The following is an 18,586-nucleotide window of genomic DNA, read 5'->3' on the forward strand; positions in this document are numbered from 1 at the left end:
TATTGCTCAACTCTATGTCACCCCATTGCCATTAACTCTGCCATGGGCAGAATGGCTGCACAACAAGACTGCATTGATTTTAAGTTGGATATCAGAATCATTTCTTAACACAAGAGATGACTAAGAGGTACAAGGAGCTTGTTTAATTAAAGTCTCATGTTAATTAAGTGATATAGGATGTGGAGGTTCTCAGGATCTCCCCCACCCCCCCCCGTTACATTTAATGGCCAAAATGGCAGAGAACACTGGGAAGATCGAGGATACATCAACATAACAATAGAGAGCTTACTGTCTGCCTTGAGATGGATCACCTCAACCATACCTATTGGGGCCCAGAGATCATTTCAAAAGAAGCAGCCCCAGAGCGTCAGAGGCCCCCAACCCCTCATCACTGAAGCAGACCAAAATTGAACCCAACATAGCTCAGGGAAATTTTGCAGAAGAGGGGGCGGAAAGTATGTCAGAGCCACATGTTGGGTCATGATATGCAGAGACATTTATCGTTCCAATAACTGTGGGCTAACTCCACAATGCATGACCCATATACCTCAACAAAGAGGGGCCATTGGGGAGGGGCTAGGTCAAGGATGAGCCTAATAATGGTACCGGACTGCCTATATTTGCTGAATAGAAAATTAATTTTAAAAATTAAACAACAACAAAAAAAGAAGCAGCGACCTGAGTACTGCCTTCACTGCTAGCTTGAAAACCGGTTTCAGGAAGATGGTGACTGACACTGTGGTCACTTAAACTTCATCAGAACAGAAATACAGTGGCTACAGAGAATTCAACACTAAATTGGATTCCTAACACACCCACTATGGCTCAGGGAATATTGTGGAAGAAGAGGCAGAAAGACTGTAAGAGCCTCCAAGTGGGTGGGATTAGCCTGAAGCACTGTCTTCTCAGACAGATTGACTGAGGCCTTTAGGACCCCACCATGAATACTGATTACCTCTCTGAGAGGGAGGGCCCTCAGTGGAATGGGGACAGGAGAGAGTGGACCTAAGAATATAATCTTTATAAAACTAAAATTTAATTTTAAAAATTCATATATTGCTTCTAATTGTATCTGTCCCTAGTTGCTAAAATTTTACAGCAAGACAGGGGTCTGTCAATAAGGATCTCTCAGTTGTTACCAGAAGGAAATCTATACTTTTAGAGCAAATGTCTCACTTTTGACTAGCAGCCACTATAAAGATGTTGTTATTCCTACCTTGAAGAGCTGAATTGTGAGAGGGCAGAAACATGATTTGATCAGTATCACATAGTAAGTGATGGACACTCAGGTTGCTCTGTTCTCTTATCCCAAGTATTTCTTTACAAAACATGTTTTATGGTGTGTGTGTGTGTGTGTGTGTATGTGTGTGTGTGTGTGTGTGTATACCACACTGTATGCACATACACACCATCACACCATAAATGTGTGTGTGCAAGATGTACCTCATGCCCAGAGCCCAGAGAAAAACATTGGGTGTCCTCAGCTATTACACTTTCACTTCATTTCCTTGAGAAAGTGTCTATCAGTGAACCTGGAACTGTCATTTTCAATCAGACTGTCCATATTTCTCTTGTCTTCACCTCCTACAGGACTGGCTTTACAGGTATGTGTGGCCAGACCAAGCTATTTATTTGGGAGCTGGGGAATCAAACTTAAGGTGGACCCAGGCCCTCTAGGGTCCTCAACGTTGTGCAATACATGCTTTAGTCACCCAACTATATTCCTAGACCAATGTAGATGCCCAAAACTTTTTTTGTTGTTTTGTTTTTTAAGGTAGCGTCTCACTGTAGCCCAGGCTGACCTGGAATTCACTATATAGTCTCAGGATGGCCTTGAAATCTTGGCAGTCCTCTACCTCTGCCTCCCAAGTGCTGGAATTAAAGGTGTGTGCCACCATTCCCAGCCCCAAACTTTTGACACTCAGGAATTTTCAGATTAAATACAGGAGTCTATCATAGCATTTGGATTGTTATATTGTTATATTACTGTTGAAAGAGCAAATGTGTGAAAGATAGAGAGAAGATAGGGTCAGGAGAATTTGGTGAACATCTTTGTGGAAAGACTACAATATTTAGTAGATTTAAAGATGAATTAGGGATGATGAAAGGAATCACTTCTGGGAGCCTCTGTTTATCACATTCCTGGATGGACTTTTGGATGCCCCACATAAATGGGAAAGGCTGTAACTGACCATGGTACTTTTTATTCTGTCATCTTAGGTGCCTGCAAATGTACTCTTGACAAGTTACTCAGAAACCACCAGAAGAAAGAAGATTCCTTGGGCCTTTGGAGAAACCACTCAGAATGTCCCCTTGCATTTTAGCATGTTCCCTTTGCCTCTCCTTCGCACCATTGGCAAGGAATGCCCCACTTTAGCAATGAGGAGAACTGAATGATTTAGTTGAAGGCAGGGGCAGGCATCATGATCAGGGAAGCAGCAGACACATCCTGGAATAATGTCCTCGGCACTGTGTGTTGAGGACAAGATTTTCCTGGACTTTGCAAATAATGTTATCTAAGCAGCACTGGGGAAATGCTTGATCATGCTGAATTCCCAAGTTGGGTTGTTTTAATATTGATACCTGTCCTAAAGTGGAGGCAATTAGAAGAGCATTGTAGGCCAGTCAGTTCATTTCTGTGAGAAACAGTTTCTTCATTCTGAGAGAGAAGACTGCTGGGGGGAGGGTGTGAAATTCATGGGAGATAATGGGCTTCACAGGGTACTGCCGGCCAGAGGTGTTTGAAGACATTACTCCTGATCTCCACATTTTAACATGACCAGATTTGCCTTCTCATCAAAGACTCAGAAAATCTCCCCATAGCCCTTGGGTTAACACCTAAATTCTGAGCATCTTCAAGATGCCTCTGGCATTACTCTTGCCTCATTACTCTTTAGTCTCATTTTATTTCTTATTGGAATTTTCTGGATATGCTATTCCTACTCTGTCACCATCTGTCTCTGCCTCTTTTATTCTCTATTTCTAACATGCTCTTCCAACCCAACCTTTCCCACAACTTCCCTTACAGTGTACTACCCTGCCTTCCTCTTGGTCCTTCCAGCTAAACATAAACAAATGTGGCAAGATTTATTTTCTTCCTTCCTTCCCCTGCCCCCCCCCTTTTTTTTGAAACAAGATCTTATCTAACTTGGGATGGCTTCAGGAGCTATGCAGCTGAGAATGATGTTGAACTTCTGATTTTTCTGCCTTCAAGTCATCCCAAATGTGGGAAGATTTATTGTCCTTTGTCTAGAGAACCCATGGTATATCTAACCATTTACTCTGGAAACAGGGATGCAGAGTAGCTCTGGTTCAGAGTTGGTGACCATCCGTGCAAACATCTTATGATTCTCTTTACTGACATTTCAGGGCTTCCTGTGTATGGCTTTTGACAAACCATATAGTATGCTAAATTTCTTCTCAATATACAATTATCCTATTTGTGCTTTTCTTGTTTTCTCTCTCATCCTCCAGAAATAATTAGGTGAAAATTCCAAAATCTGAGAAATGCATCTTACATGCAAGGGCAGGAATCTGAAATATTCCCTATGGTTCTTTTGTATTTTCTTGCATTATACATATTTTAGAAGCTTCTCTAGCCTAAAAGGGCACAATGTGGCATAGGCACATAATGATGTTTTATTCACCCATAAGATGAACACTATTATGTCATTGCAGGAAAATGGATGGGACTGGAGAGAATCATATTAAGTTGACTAAGCCAGACTCTAAAGATAAATAATCCATGTTTCATCACATATATAGATATTATGTTGTATACACACACACACACACACACACACACACACACACACATGTGTATATATAATAATTTATGTATGTGACATGAAAATAGAGGCAGACTTTCTTGGTGCAGGGCCAGTGAACATTATCCAACTTATATACTGACATACTTGAATGAAATGTCTCTATGAAGTACATCATTATGTATAATGAATATATGCCAATATGCTTTCTTAAAGGAGGCCCAGGTACTTGACTCATCATGTAAAAATGCTTGTTATAAAAGCATGAGTTTGGATTCCCAGAACCCATGAAAAGCTGGACACAGTAGCATAAGCATCTGTGAGACCAGTGCACCTATAGAAAAGTGGGCAGTAGAAGCAGTAGACTCCTGGAAGCTCATGGGCCAGTTTGCCTGGCTTACATAGCAGCAGACAAGAACTACTGCTCAGATGAGATGGAAGATGAGGACCAACACCTGAGGCTATCTTCTAATCACCACATGTGCACCATGGTACACATGTACCCACTTCCATAAACATAAAGAATTTTTTAAATTAAGCAAAAGAATAAGAAACTAAAGGGTGGATATCTTAGAAACAAAATGCAAGAGTTGGGTAATACATGGGGTATTAGAGAAGGCTGACTTCTATTTTCATGTTTCTGAAAAGCACACTACATCCAAGAAGATACAAGAGACATCAGCTCCTTCAGATGTTCTCACTCAACATTCCTGGACACAGTTTCATGCTGCTTTGGTCCATACCTGAACACCTATCAAAACATTGCTGCTTCCAAGGGTGAGCCCAAACCTCCAATACTCTCATCTATAACTTGAGAACATTAATACCTATTACTACAGTAACTTTCGTAAGATTTAAGGAAGTTGGTATAGAGCCCAGTGGACCTTGATGAATGTTGTTTTGATCATTTATCCTAGATATTCTAAAAGTGAGCAAATAACTTTTCCAACACGGCATGCTGGCTACCATTCCTTCCTGCTGGCTGAGAAAACTGGCAGCAGCATGTTTCCTTCCTTGGGGACACTCCTCTAGATTTCAGATTATGGGATCTTTAGCTACTGTTTTCAGGTGGACACACCCTTCCAATGTAAAGGTGAGTTCTCTGAGGTTAGCAGAAAACATGGAGTTTCTGAATGTGCCCATTACAATTCTCAGCAAGCAACGTATGTTTATTAATGCTATTATCTGTGTTCAACTACAAGAAATGTTGACTGACATTCCCTCCTGTGTGGATCACAGTGGCCAACTCTGGGTGATACAGAGGAGTATAGAAGAACCTAACATAAGTGACACAGAGAATTGACACTTGCACTGCCATTAGAGCAAACCCTAGCAGGCAGTGTTTTCTCTGCATTCTTTATCCTTTATCTACATCAGATAGATAGTGCCTATCTTACTATCCTCTAGGTGGATTTTATTATCATTCTCCATCTTTTGTCATTATTATCTGAGCTTCCCACAATATCTTCCTCAATGTTTCCAAGAATAGAAGTTCAGAGAACAAAGCCCAATAATGCATATGGTATGGTTCATGTATTTGAACACCTGCCCTGTAGCTGGTAGCTCTGTTTTGGGAGGTTGTGGGAGTGTTGGGAAGATGGTCAAGCTTATGCCAGAAGTGGGTTATTGCAAGTGGGTCTAGAAAGTGATGTCTGTTTCTGGTTCTGGCTGCAACTTTCTGTTTCCTGATGGGAAAAGAATATGAGGAGCCTCTGTTACATGCTCCCACCACCATGTTCTCCTCCATCCTTTCCTGATTCTGATAGACTGAAACTATGAACCTAAATCTATCTCTTCTCTCTAAAGTTACTTCTGGCAGAGTCAAGAGAAAAGTAACTAATGTTGTGTGATTCTCATTTACTTATTATTGTTTGTGCTCTCTTCTTCAAACCAATGTGAGATCCAAAGGCATTCCTCTGTAATTAAATGAATAATCAATATGTATTACATAAGCAGTCCATGGTTTATATTGTGGAAGTGGCATTAAATACTTTGGGCATATCAAGGGAGAAATGATTGCAACTCACAGTGAACCAGTAGAGGACCAGCATAGCCAATAATGGGTGAATAAGATGTAAAAATGTAACCAATTTATAAAGTAAGAGAAGGCTAGAACCTACTTGTTTCAGATGGAGAAATCTCTATCAGAGCAACAGTCTAGCCTGAACCCCTCATAATGTGAGGAACTTACTATATCACCACATTAAAAATTTCACTGAGGAGTCTTAGAAAAGGTCTTTTTATTTAAACTTTGGCCCTCAAAATACTATTGCAAATGAGGCAAGTTTTACTCTCAAAAGCTTATACAAATAAACAGGTTGGTTCACAGAAGGTCTGCAGTCCCTAAGCTGTATATCCAGATCATCTTAGCATTACCATAACTTCCTTAGATAATTACAAGGAGGAGGTGTCTATTTAGATAGAAGGAAATAGACTTTTTGTCGAAATGCTGGGATGAGAGCAGAAGAAAGCAGTATCTACATTATATTTTGGCAGCCTCTGACATAAAGCTTCAGAGAAATGTGAAGCGTGGAGACAAAATAAGAACAAGACAAGATCTTTGCAAGCACTTAAACCAAACCAAATCATTTCTGAGGTCCCCAGAAGAGAGATAACTTGTTTCTTTTGATACATTTCCATTTTTGTTCCTTCTTGGGAGCTTTTGACTCCAGCTGGGGCAGGAAGGTGAATGGCCCAAATATCTAAAGAATGTCTCTTATAAAATGTTCAGGCCAATTCTCACAACCAGGAAGTTTTGATACTTCCGATAATGTTTGGATACAAAACTCAGCATACAGGGGTAACTTTACCCTAACCAAATTTGGGGATCTTGTGTGAAGAGAATGGGAAAGAGAGACTTGAAATCATTAGACATAGAAGGCTTGTGAAAACCCCGTTCTGATTGGTGTTCTAGGTATGATCTTGTCAAAGCTGAAGCTCAAATCTGTCCTAGGTAGTCTCATGTAACACAAAGAGTGCTGCTCATCCCCAGGAGTCACAAGGACTTATTCTGACAAGGCTGTGCTTCCTACTCATCCAGTGATGAGGTCAGAGGCTGAGTCTTACATTTCTGCAGGCCCTCTTCCAGGCTCTACCAATAAGGTGGGCATATACCCTAGCAAAACCTGCCTCAGCAAAATTTCACAGCACCACTTAAAATAATAAAGTGAGACAAGCTGGATTGTAACAAGGAAATGGGAATACCTTGAGGTCAGCCGAGCGTTCCTACCAACACCAAAGGCTGCAGAACAGAGTCTGTGCCAGAAAAAGTAGGAGAAGTTTGGGTTCCAAATAGATGATTCAGTCACAAAAAGATAGAAGCTCGTGAGGTTTAGAGTGACAAGTGGCACTGAGGTCTGTCCTCATAGGGCCGTTTATTTGTTCCTGAGGAGCCCAGTTAGTCCAACCTTGGGAGTGGCCTTATCTTCCCAAGCTCCATCTGTCATCTTCCATAAGATCTTCCAGTACTAGAGCCTCTACTTAGGACTTTGTAACAGACTAAAGAAAACACTGTGCTTCTTTGTTTCTACAAGGTAGGTAACAATTCTTTCCTCAAAGAATGACAAGGACATTGGCTATAATAGTGTGCAAATATTCAGCATGGTAGCTGGTGTGACTCAGTATCTACTAGTTCCCCCCTTCTCTCCCCACTGCCCCATTCTCCTCTGTTTTCTTTTGTCAGTCTCAAAACTAACTTCCTATGGGCTTATTCATCTATGAGTTTGTACATGAGAGGAAGAGGGTAAAGCAAAGAAAAGGGGGAGTAGGAGAGAGAGAAGGAGAGTAGAGAATGTTTTCATGGGTAAGAGACCCAGCATGCCTTTTTCTATCTTATTCTTTAACCCACATTTCAGAGAGCCTTGTGGCTTCTCTTGTTATCTATCAGTATAGCATCTTAACTGGAGGCCTGATAAGTTGAAAACTAATTACCACTCTCCTCTTATCATTGCACAATGTAATGAAGGGCACAGCCATACTTTCCATCATCCTCTCTGCTGTCAGGGGGAAGCTATACTGCACCCTGAATGAGGCAGGCTCTGTGCTGTGTGTGAGGGCATCTGTGCATGGGCCTATATCTTTGTGTGTGAGACTGCATGTGCATGTATCTCTGTGTGTGTTAGTACATGTGCACCTATCTGTGTGTGTGTCAGTGCATATGTGTGTGCATGTATCTGTGTTTAGGTGTGGGTATGCGTGTGCATATATCTGTGTGTCTGTGCATAAGTATGTATGTGCGCATGCATGTTAATGTATGCAAGATGGTAGGAGTGGCTGGAGAATGGCTTCTAAGGCATTTGCTTGCAGATGAGATCAGGAGGTTGTTGTTCTGTGCCCTCCAGGCAGACTTCTGCCTGGCTCTGAACCCAGTCTGCACACACATTTGCTCCCCTGACCCTGTATACTCCAGTGAGTTGATCTCATTATGGCAAATTTAGTTACAGCTGAAGTCTCCAAGTAACAAAGATTATGTCCAAGCCCAGAGTAATGGAACCTAGTCGATTTCATTAAAATAAAATTGGTTACAATGAATAATTCAATAGGATGATTCTGTTTCTTCATCCCCTCTTTGTAGATCGAAGAGTTAGTATTTATAATGATTTTTTAAATTGGATTTTTGTTTAGAAAGAGATAATCAGCTATAATTCCTGACAGCACTTTCCTTACAAGATTGCCATAATTGCCCCATAAAGCCTCTTTTCAAATGCTACGACTGGGAACTTCTTTGCTCACATTAGTAGCAATAACCTTTGGGTGATTTTTAAGCACAGCTGCTCCCTCAGCTCTTCTTTATGTGAGGTCCTCACAATTGTGTGTTAACAATTCCCTTCCCTCAGTGATAGTTTTCAAATATCTCTAGGAACTGTATGCTAGTGTTGAATTTGGAATTCCTGCACATCAATGTTATAGAGAAGCAGTGGCTAAGTATCTTCTCCTAGTGTGTGTGTGTGGTGTCTTTACAGGAAAATAAAAACATAACAGGTACCTACATAATATGCTTTATGAGAGAATAAAGATGAATAGAGCTGGTGATGGGGAAGCCAGGTAGACACAGATGCTTAGAATTCAGTGTGAAAATGTGTTCACTGAGTGCAGAGGTGATACTGTGAGAGGCTGAATACTGATCAATCATTCATACCCCGGGTTTTGAGGTTAGTTAAGGCATCAAGGGACCACTCCACATTACCATTTCTTTTCATTCTCCTTAGAGGATCCAGAAATAAATACTGATGATTAAATTAAGAATCAGTGATGTAAACATAAATAATAAAGATGAAGAAATGATCAAATAATGATGAAAATGAACAAATCTTATAATTCATCCATTGATTCTCACTGGGACCTACACAAAAGTCTGATTTCACTTTCATCTATAAGCTTACATATGCACTCTGAACCTTAAACAAAGAAACAAAATCAGAGGGATTGTTTGGGAATCATGGCTCATCTTCAAAATTAGAAGGCAAGCTGGACTTTTAGATGGCCACAAGGCTGGACACTGCATGGTGTCCCTGGAAAATGGGAATCTCAGCAGAAGGCAGGTGACTTTTCAGCAGAATAATTGGAAAGGGGGCTCTGGGGAATGTTCAACCATTCCTTGAATCACTCAAGTTCTGGTGACCCCAAAATACTCAGTCTCTCAATTATCTGAGGTCAGTCTGTGGGAGAAGCATAGCTCATATAAGTTGTGTATTAGGGGAACATGGAATAAGTCACAGCAACTTAGAACTGGCAATACCCACGGGGAACAGCAAGCTCTAGTGCTGTCTATTTTAAAGATGGGATGTGGCAAAAAGTGGGGACAGATCGATGGGAAGATCAGTTCAAGGCTAAGCAAGAAATTTCTGAGAGAATTGCTATTAACTTATGTAGCACACAACTTGGCACTCCTTAACAAAAACTTCAGACTTTCCAAATAGATTTATTTTTACCCCCCATTGAAATCCAGTGGTATATACAAAATATAGTTCTTTCCCACATACAACTTAAAATAGTAATGATAGCATGAAAGGACCACTGTTGCTTCTGTTAGACTATCATCCTTTCCCTTCACCATTGCCTGCTCTGTAATTAACTAATGGTACTGAGAGACTCTGGCCTCTCATTTTTCCAAAGAGATGCACAGGTCATGATACTCAATGACACTATTTTTGAGGTGGTCACATTGTGAGACAAAGCTGACCTGGAGCACCTACAGGAGGTGTCGCAAGTGTATGGAAGCTTACCTGGGATGATGCTGGCTGTCCGATGACAACCCAACCTGGACATTGCTGGTCTTGATGGGACACTGAAGCATTGGATGCCCATTGATCTAGGAAACCCTGGGGTGTGTAGACACCACAGTCTTTAATACTAGTTTTTTGCTCAAATTCTTCACACACCCCATCACCGTCATGGAAATAGCACCGGCTGGGTTCATCTGAGGGAGACAGACACAGAGAGGGAAAGCAAAGATAAATGTTTGTTCATTGGCCTTGGTTCCAAGCAGAAGTTATCCACTGGGTCACCAAAACCATAAGGGCTTTCAAGCCCATCATCATTCATCTACTGTAATAGCCTTTAGATTTCAGAGAAATGTATAAATGAAATCCTGCTATGTGTAACTGCGTAGATGAAAGAGAAGACTGTTATGCTCGATGAACAGATCAAACCACAGGAAATAAGGCTGCATGATTCCACTTACATGAAGTGTGTGGTTGTGGAACTCATAGGAGGAGAAAGTAGTATGATGGGATTAGAAGGAGAGAAAATATAAGTTTTGTCCAGTGAGCACAAAGTTCTGATTACGTAAGATGAAAGCTTTCTAATACTTTACTGCACAAAATTGTACTTTTCACTAAATGTTTACAAACGCTTCTATCCAGATTACCTCCAGTGAGCCTCACAAGTACCTTGAAAAGAAGCTATCACTATCTTAATTATAACCTTAATCTTTCAGATGAGGAAACTGAGATCTCATATATCTTTAGCAACTTGCCCAAGTCACACAGTGTGGGAATATCAAATTCAGGACTCCAACTCAGGCTTTCACTTCCTATGTTCCAGTACATTATTTGTACCACATGACTTCATGGTTGTAAGATGGACCAATTCCAACTCCAAAGAGGATTTCAGTTTTTCATATAGAATGAACAGGCTTCAATCCAAGCCCTGAAACTGAAGTTCTCCTTTTTATTATACAAGTCTCTTGTTCTCTATGGACTCAGTCAGCAGGGAAGGTAGTCAAAAGTTTGGAACACTAAAAGCCCAGTATAATTCTCCTTTGCCTTTCCTGATACCATAAGAGGTTCAGTGAAGGACCAAGTAAATTCTTAAGTTCTTGTGTAATTCAAACCACAGCAGTGGTTTTTGCGTAGCATAATTTAAAGGTGTGACTATCTTCAATTATTGTCACTTACCTACAAGGGACATACAAGTACAGAGCTAACAGCAAGAGACTTTCCAAGCAGGTGTAACCTGTATAAGTTTTCCTGGTATTTCAACATTGAAAAAGTCAAGAAGAAACTTGGATGGCCATCCCAAAGAAATTACTCCACCCTCTGTTTTGAAGCTTCTTTTTTATTTGTATCAATTTATTTGAGAGAGAGAGAAAGAAAGAAAGAAAGGGGCAGATAGAGAAAAAGAGAAAGAATGGGCACGCCATGGCCTCTAGCCATTGCAACGGAACTCCAGATGCATGTGCTACCTTGTGCATCTGGCTTATGTGGATCCAGGAGAATTGAACCTGGGTCCTTTGGCTTTGCAGGCAAATGCCTTAACAACTAAGCAATGTTTCCAGCCCCACTCTACCCTCTGTAATAACTTATACTAGCTTTTCTGTGATGTATTTCCAATGCTTCTAGGCAAAGTTTTAATTCTTCATCTTGTGTAGGTGTACTGTTTTGAGACACCACCTTAGCCTTGACCACACTGTGTTGCCATTAGTTCTTCATGCTTTAGTTCCCCAAAAGATTCTGGAATCTGGAAGATTACCTCTATTTAATGTCTGACGGCCATCATATGATTTATCATCCAAAGTAGAGTACTTTGAGAGGGTGATGTTACTAAAATTTTTGTATATGGGGCTGGAGAGATGTCTTAGCAATTAAGGTGTTTGCCTGTTAAGCCTAGGGACCTGGTTTGATTCCCTTGTACCCAAGTAAGCCAGATGCACAAGGGAGTACATGCATCTGGAATTTGTTTGCAGTGGCAAGAGGCCTGGAATGCCCATTTTCTATCTATCTGCTCCTCTCTTCCTTGCTCTCAAATAAATAAAGAAAAAAATTTAAAAGAAAGAAATTATGTATGTACAATAGGCCCAGGTAAATGTGAATATTATAGGTAAATCACACTTAGTATATTGCTTGATCTAACAATTACTCCTTACACATTAATTCAAAATAATGGAGTAGAGCCAGGATAACCTCTTAGAAAAAAAAAAAAATAGAACTTTCAGGGGAAATGAACATAAATGTGCATCGTGTATTGTAAACTAGTCATGACAGGTAAAAAGTACTCTTCCTCTATAGGGACAATTTACTTCTAAGTAGCTGATTTAAATCAGTTTGTTAAATCAGTACTCTTGAAATTCATTCAACATTCTCCCATCTAAAAAGAGCTATCATGCTATCTGAAAACAGATTCATTGAATTCAGGGACAGATGTTGAGCCTCTTCCAAACTCCAAAATCCCTTGTTTATTTCTGCAAGCAGTTTACATAGTGAAATACTATTGAAATAAGAAGAATAAGCCAATTCATTATAATTCAGTTATCTGAGGATGGATGTGAGCCAGCTGAGAACTTCAGTGACCAGTAGCCTGCTGGAAACTTCTACCATGGAAAGACATGCTCAGCACTTCTCAGCAGCTCCAGCCTCTAGTGAGTGTGGCCAGCTTAGATAGAATAAAACATGTGTAAATAAAGAGCCCCTTAACATAAATCCAGATGTTACTCTCAAAAATTGAATGAAAAGGACCCAGAGAGGCATAATGTCTAGTTCTAAGTCACATAAAAAGTTGGTGTCAGGCTTAGAAGCAGGAGTCTGTCTTCCTATACAAGAAGAAAGATCTCTCTACACACAGTGATCTTAGAAAGATCAAAACACATTTCTTAAGGACAAGATAATGTGGTTATTTGACTTTTGTTACCATGTTTCTCCTCTTCCAATATAAAGGAAAATAAGATTATATGAGATCTGTCCTCTGTGGTGACTGAATTCATTTTCTCAACAGAGAGCTCTTCAAGGGACAGAAAATGGGACTAGAGTTGAATTCTCATAAAGGCTTATTTCTTTCTGATTAGATTTAAGATCATAATAAATGTGTCTGATTGGAATCAGCAGAACCTGAGAATGGAGGGAGGTAGAGTGAGGCAATTGTAAGAAAACAAGTGCATAGATGGATAGATAGGCAGGCTAGATGGATAGAAGTGCATAACAAGTGGATAAATAGGCAGAAATAGAGGCAAAAGACTGAAAAGTTAATATTTAAAAAAAAGTAAAGGTAGGGAGGGGAGAAATGCATTGAGCCCAGTTTCTTCTCCAATATTCTGCTAACAAAGCTATCGTGAATCTCTTTTAAAAATAACATCATTGGACTCTGGTATTCAGTCTTTCTTGCTACTAGTGTCCCGAAGGCCCTCTACTCCATCTGTCAGTCTTCGTCTGGGGACTTCTCTCTGCTTCTCTATTCCCTCTGCCCTAAGCACTGAAGAGAACAGGGTAAGGAATGAAATACAAATGTGTGGCCAGGAAAAACAAATATAGCAGCAACAGAGCAAGAAAACAAAACTGGCCATCTTATTTTCATTACATCAACTCACTTGGTGCTTCTTCAATGTTTTATGCAGGTCAATAGCAAGGGCAAGTGATCACCCTACCATCCTGACTTCTGTATAGTAGCTAGGTGAAATTGGTAATGAAAAATATTCCATTGGGAGCGAAACTGTGAAGGCTACTCCCCCAAGCACAGGAAGAGAGCTACAAACCTAATAGACTTCAAACAAATATTTGCCAAATGAATGAATGACAATCTCAGAATTCCTGATGCACACATTCCTGTATAAATATAGTGAGCTATGTGCCCTTTGGAAACCTTCTTTAGACTTTGTTGTAGGATGAGAGAAAAAGCCAAGACACAAGTGGGGATAGGTTCCAATGGCCTTGAATAAGGCAGCCTGATCGCTATACCTCACTGCATCTAGTTCTAGCACAAAAGGAATTCCCCATTTCAAATTCATACCTTTACATGTGGTGGCAATTCTGCTCTACCTGTTTAGGTTACTTCGTGGGCATTGGCAATGTCAGCCGTCCTTGGGTGAATTTTTTATATGCCAGAAACTCTGTTTTCCTTTTATGGGAAATGAGCTAAGATCTAAGAGCATAAGGCAGATGAAAATTTTGTATGTGTTTCATTTTAATCTGTCCAGATAGAAAGAAGAAAATCTACAACCTTTCATTCCTAAAGCACATACTAAGAATACCTTTTGCTATAGGTAGAGATTGTTACCCATCAGAGGAGTTTTGCCAGCCAACTTTAAAGGAGAAAAAACAAACAAACAAACAAAAAAATTCCTCAAAATACAAACAAAGGCTGGGATAGATCTATTATGGGGAGTTCTTATCACCTAAGAGAGAAATCCTGGATTCAAGATGCTAATCTGACTGCGATTATTGGTTATTCTTGTACTTGATATTTCAACTTCCTGGGCCTCAGCTTCTGTGTATGAAAAGAAAATAAGATTGCCATTTAGATTTCCCCAGTAAGTTACTCAGTTTGATCAAATAACAAGAAAGACAGCCGGGCGTGGTGGCGCACGCCTTTAATCCCAGCACTCGGGAGGCAGAGGTAGGAGGATCGCCGTGAGTTCGAGGCCACCCTGAGACTATATAGTTAATTCCAGGTCAGCCTGGGCTAGAGTGAGACCCTATCTCGAAAAACCAAAAAAAAAAAAAAAAAAAAAAAAGAAAGAAAGAAAGACAATAAAACTGACCTTAAAGACATAAAGTCTATTCTCAGCACTGATGATATGAGGATGAAGCAAGGGTTGAAAGAATGTCTTCTTAGTCAGGGATTCTGCTTAACCTACAGCGCTCTAGATCCTAAGGAGTCTTTAAAGTTACAAATGACCAAAAAGGGTACCTTGACCATTTTAAATATAAATGATAAGGAAGAAAGCAAATAAGAAAACAAAACAAGAAAAAAAAACTATAGAAAAGAATATATTTACTTATATAAAGGAGCTATTTCAGCATAATAGGCAGATGCTGATTGATTTAACTTGATGAGACACTTTGACAATTTATGATATCCCTGTTATCCCACAGATAAATTGATGAAATAACCGGAGAGATTATAGCTAGAAAGAGCAGGAAGGACTTATACTATTATTGTATTCTCAGTATTAGTTCTTATATATGGTCTTCACAAGGAAATCTGCCTTCATAGTGACTCCCATAGATTTAAGTACCTGGACCAGATGGTCCTATATGACAGGTACTGAAAACTAATGTCCACTAATGTGTTCTTCAATAAAGGCTTTATATTGTATGCATTCTTCATGACAATGTTGCCAGTTAAGGTATTTTGGCTCTACCTTTTCTGCCCATTCCCAAATCTCATCATTCTCTTACTTGTACATAATTCTTATCAGAGAAGCTGATCACTTATCAGAGGCTTATCATAATTCTTATCACAGAAGCTGACTATTTTCCTTACCTATGCCTAGGTAAGGAAACTTATCTTCTCTAAGTGAAGGTAAGTTTCCTTTCCTTGATATAGAGGACCATGACAAAGTGTTATCTTCCTAGTTTTCTAAATAGTTTTCTATTCCATTACAGTCTACTGTGTTCCCCTGATGATTAGTCTCTGACTGCTATGCAGTTTCTACTTATTTATTATTTTATTGATTTAAAAGATCTTAGTCTAGACTAGGCCAATCTGAAACTCATTCTATAGTCCAGACTGTCCTTGAACTCCCTGTAACCCTCCTACCTCATCCTCCCAATTCTGGATATAAAGAAGCAGGCCACCATGCCCAGTCTGCCATGAATTTTCCCCATCTTCATTTTTCTAATGCCTGTAGGGTCTTCAAGCTTCAGATAATGTCTCCTTTAGCAAGTCTTCACTATCTTTCATCCCCTTTGTCTGACATCCATCACAGCTTGGTTAAATATTCTTCATAAGTGCATTTCTACACTTCTCAGAGTTCTCCATCACAGCCCCTTCATTTTTTTGTCAGGAGCTCTTGGATTAAAACAGTTCACTCCTTCATATGTATATGTCCAACTTGTAGCTATCACTTTAGTGAGGGTATCAATTAAAGGGCAAAGGAATCTATATATGGATGAATGACAAGTGAAACACAACAGTTGGTTTATACTTAATTTCATGTATTACAAGGTTTTGCATGATCTAAGATAACCAGGGTCTGCCATATGTTTTCTGTTATATGATTACTGGCTTCACCAGAATAGTACTACAAGATGGATTTATTCAAAATAAGGGCACCTTCTTAAGTAGAATGAACTACTTTGCCTTAGAAGAAAAGAAGTTGTTAGCTGTACTATACAATTAATTAAAATTTAGATTAAAAACAAACTCCCAAGAGATTGCCTCTTAAATATGTTTGCAATACTCAGATGGGATTAAGAACTCAGCAGTTCATTTGAAATCACTTTTGCAATGAATTAGCAACGGATAAGAGGTACCAATATTTCCAGGTTATTTTAGGAGTAAGGACTATACTCCATACCTAAAGTAACTGCAAAGCCTTAAATGAGAATGGTATAAAGCTATTGATTCAATGTGCTTTTGTCAGGGCTAAATTTATGAATCACACTGGGTCCCTCCTCCATAGAGAGAAGCAATGCAGCTTGGAAAAAAACAAAACGGGAGGTTTCATTAGATGATGGTCTATGGAAAAATCATAGAAAATAGAAAGGATTTGTGTATATGGAGGAAATGGTATGAATGAATCTTTGATCATAATAATCTCTGACCATAAAGGAACATAGTGCATCCTGGGACTGATAAACCATAGTGCTGACCAGAGGCCAAATTTAGGATGGATTGTAATACAATATTAAGCAACTTGAATTTCATTCTTCATCTGAATAATGGTTGCAAGATTGATTGTTTATTGATGTTCATAAATTACTGAATAATGCAATAGTTACAAACTACTTAGAAAAAGTAGGAAGATGATGCAGGAGAAGGAGGAGTTCAAGGTTATCCTTGGCTACATAGAAAGTTTGAAATCAGACTGAGCTACATAAGGCCCTGCTTCAAGAACAAACAGACAACAACAAAATATTACTTGGTTGTTTTCATATGCAAGGGAATACAATAAACTGTAATGTAAGGTAGTAAACAAAGCATGGATAACTTCTTCCTCCATGGAGCTTACAGCAGTAAACATGCATAAGTCCTTAGCATATTGTAAGTAGCCAATTGTTTATGGTGACCTTAGAGATGAAAATGAATATTTCATTCAGTCTATGAGAAAGCTGAGGTTCACAAGGTTGAAGCTATTTGCTGGAGTCTTTTAAGTTAACTTTATTTTTTACTTTACAGCCACAATAAAGCCAAATAATTTATCTTAAAAGAAAAAAAAATTCATTAGAGATAAAACTAGAGTTTTGTTTCATGAATTTGTAGCGCAATGTCCTTTCAACTACACATGGCAACAGGTGTATCACCCTTAGCTAAATTTCAAAGTTACTCCTAAGGGTCTAAGTACTTTTCACAGTGTCTAGTTGTATGGGGTTAAGCAATTTGAGAAAATCCTGGATTTATCAACTTTTCACCCCACTGAGGAAAATGAACAGATTACTAGCAGATAGGGTAGTCAAGACTTTTTGTAACAGGAGATAGACCTACTTTGTGATCCATCTATAACAAAAATAATGTGATTGTTCACTACCTTACAAAGAATGGGTGGTCTTACCTATATTACTAAACTTCTTATTCAGAAAGATGGATTGGCCTTTGAGAAATCATCATCTGTCTCTATTTCCAAAAGGGTGAATAACTATTGGAAGAATACTCTCTTTCTGTCTGATGATTACTATTTTTTTTTTGAAGACAAAAGAATATTTTTAAGTTCAGCTGTTTGTTGAGGATGGATCCAAGCACAACAAACTTGATGCCACATAGTCATTCATCCAAATACAAACAACAACAAAAAGGCAAAAATATGTGCAATATTTAAATCTAAGTAATTGCTGGTTGGAGCAGAATCACTGGAAGTACCTTATAGTTTACAAGGGGGATACTTGAATGGAGGCTGGGGAAAGCTATGTTGGCCTGTGTTTCCTTGGGAACAGAAATATCTTGACTTCATAGTGTCTTTCTTTCAAAGGTTTTGTGTCAAACCCACATTGCTGACCTCATTTAATTCTATTCATAACAGGGTCTTCTCTTCAACCAGATCAGCCTCCCCAAAGGACAAAAGGGAGGAGGCTGATGTGCTCCTAAAGGACCATGAATTTGCTAATAAGATTCAGATGCTGGTTGGGTCTGCTTATGTTGGTTTCTGGTTCCTTCAATGGCTAGCCACAAATTAACATGGGCTAGAAATTCCTCTCCATGTTTCACAGTGAGAGCCAGGCATCATCTAACAGACCTACCTAGAAATAAGAAGAGTCCATGGATATCTTTCCATATTGTCACTAACTCCACACTGAGACCCTGTGTGGAAGTTCATCCTCATGATTCTTCTTGACCCTCAGGGCAATCTCATAGCTGGCTTTATGTCTTCCCAGTGTAAACCCTTTCTTATATAGCAACCTGAGAGTATCATGCTAAAATTTGAATCTTACTATATCCAAAATAGTTAATTG

The 18,586-nt window shown here is 39.3% G+C and overlaps 1 protein-coding gene across 3 annotated transcripts in view; it reads right to left on the reverse strand.

Moving 5' to 3' along the window:
- The window catches only part of Pappa (pappalysin 1), a 250,351-nt gene that overhangs the window by 86,151 nt on the left and 145,614 nt on the right, over window positions 1–18,586 (reverse strand). For all 3 annotated transcript variants that reach the window (XM_004662682.2, XM_045150186.1, XR_006637197.1), the window contains exon 10: window positions 9,992–10,185. In XM_004662682.2, coding sequence (XP_004662739.2) covers window positions 9,992–10,185 — 194 coding nt within the window. The remainder of the gene's footprint in view (window positions 1–9,991; window positions 10,186–18,586) is intronic.

Source organism: Jaculus jaculus, chromosome 1 (assembly GCF_020740685.1).
Source record: "Jaculus jaculus isolate mJacJac1 chromosome 1, mJacJac1.mat.Y.cur, whole genome shotgun sequence".
Classification (NCBI taxonomy): Eukaryota; Metazoa; Chordata; class Mammalia; order Rodentia; family Dipodidae; genus Jaculus; species Jaculus jaculus.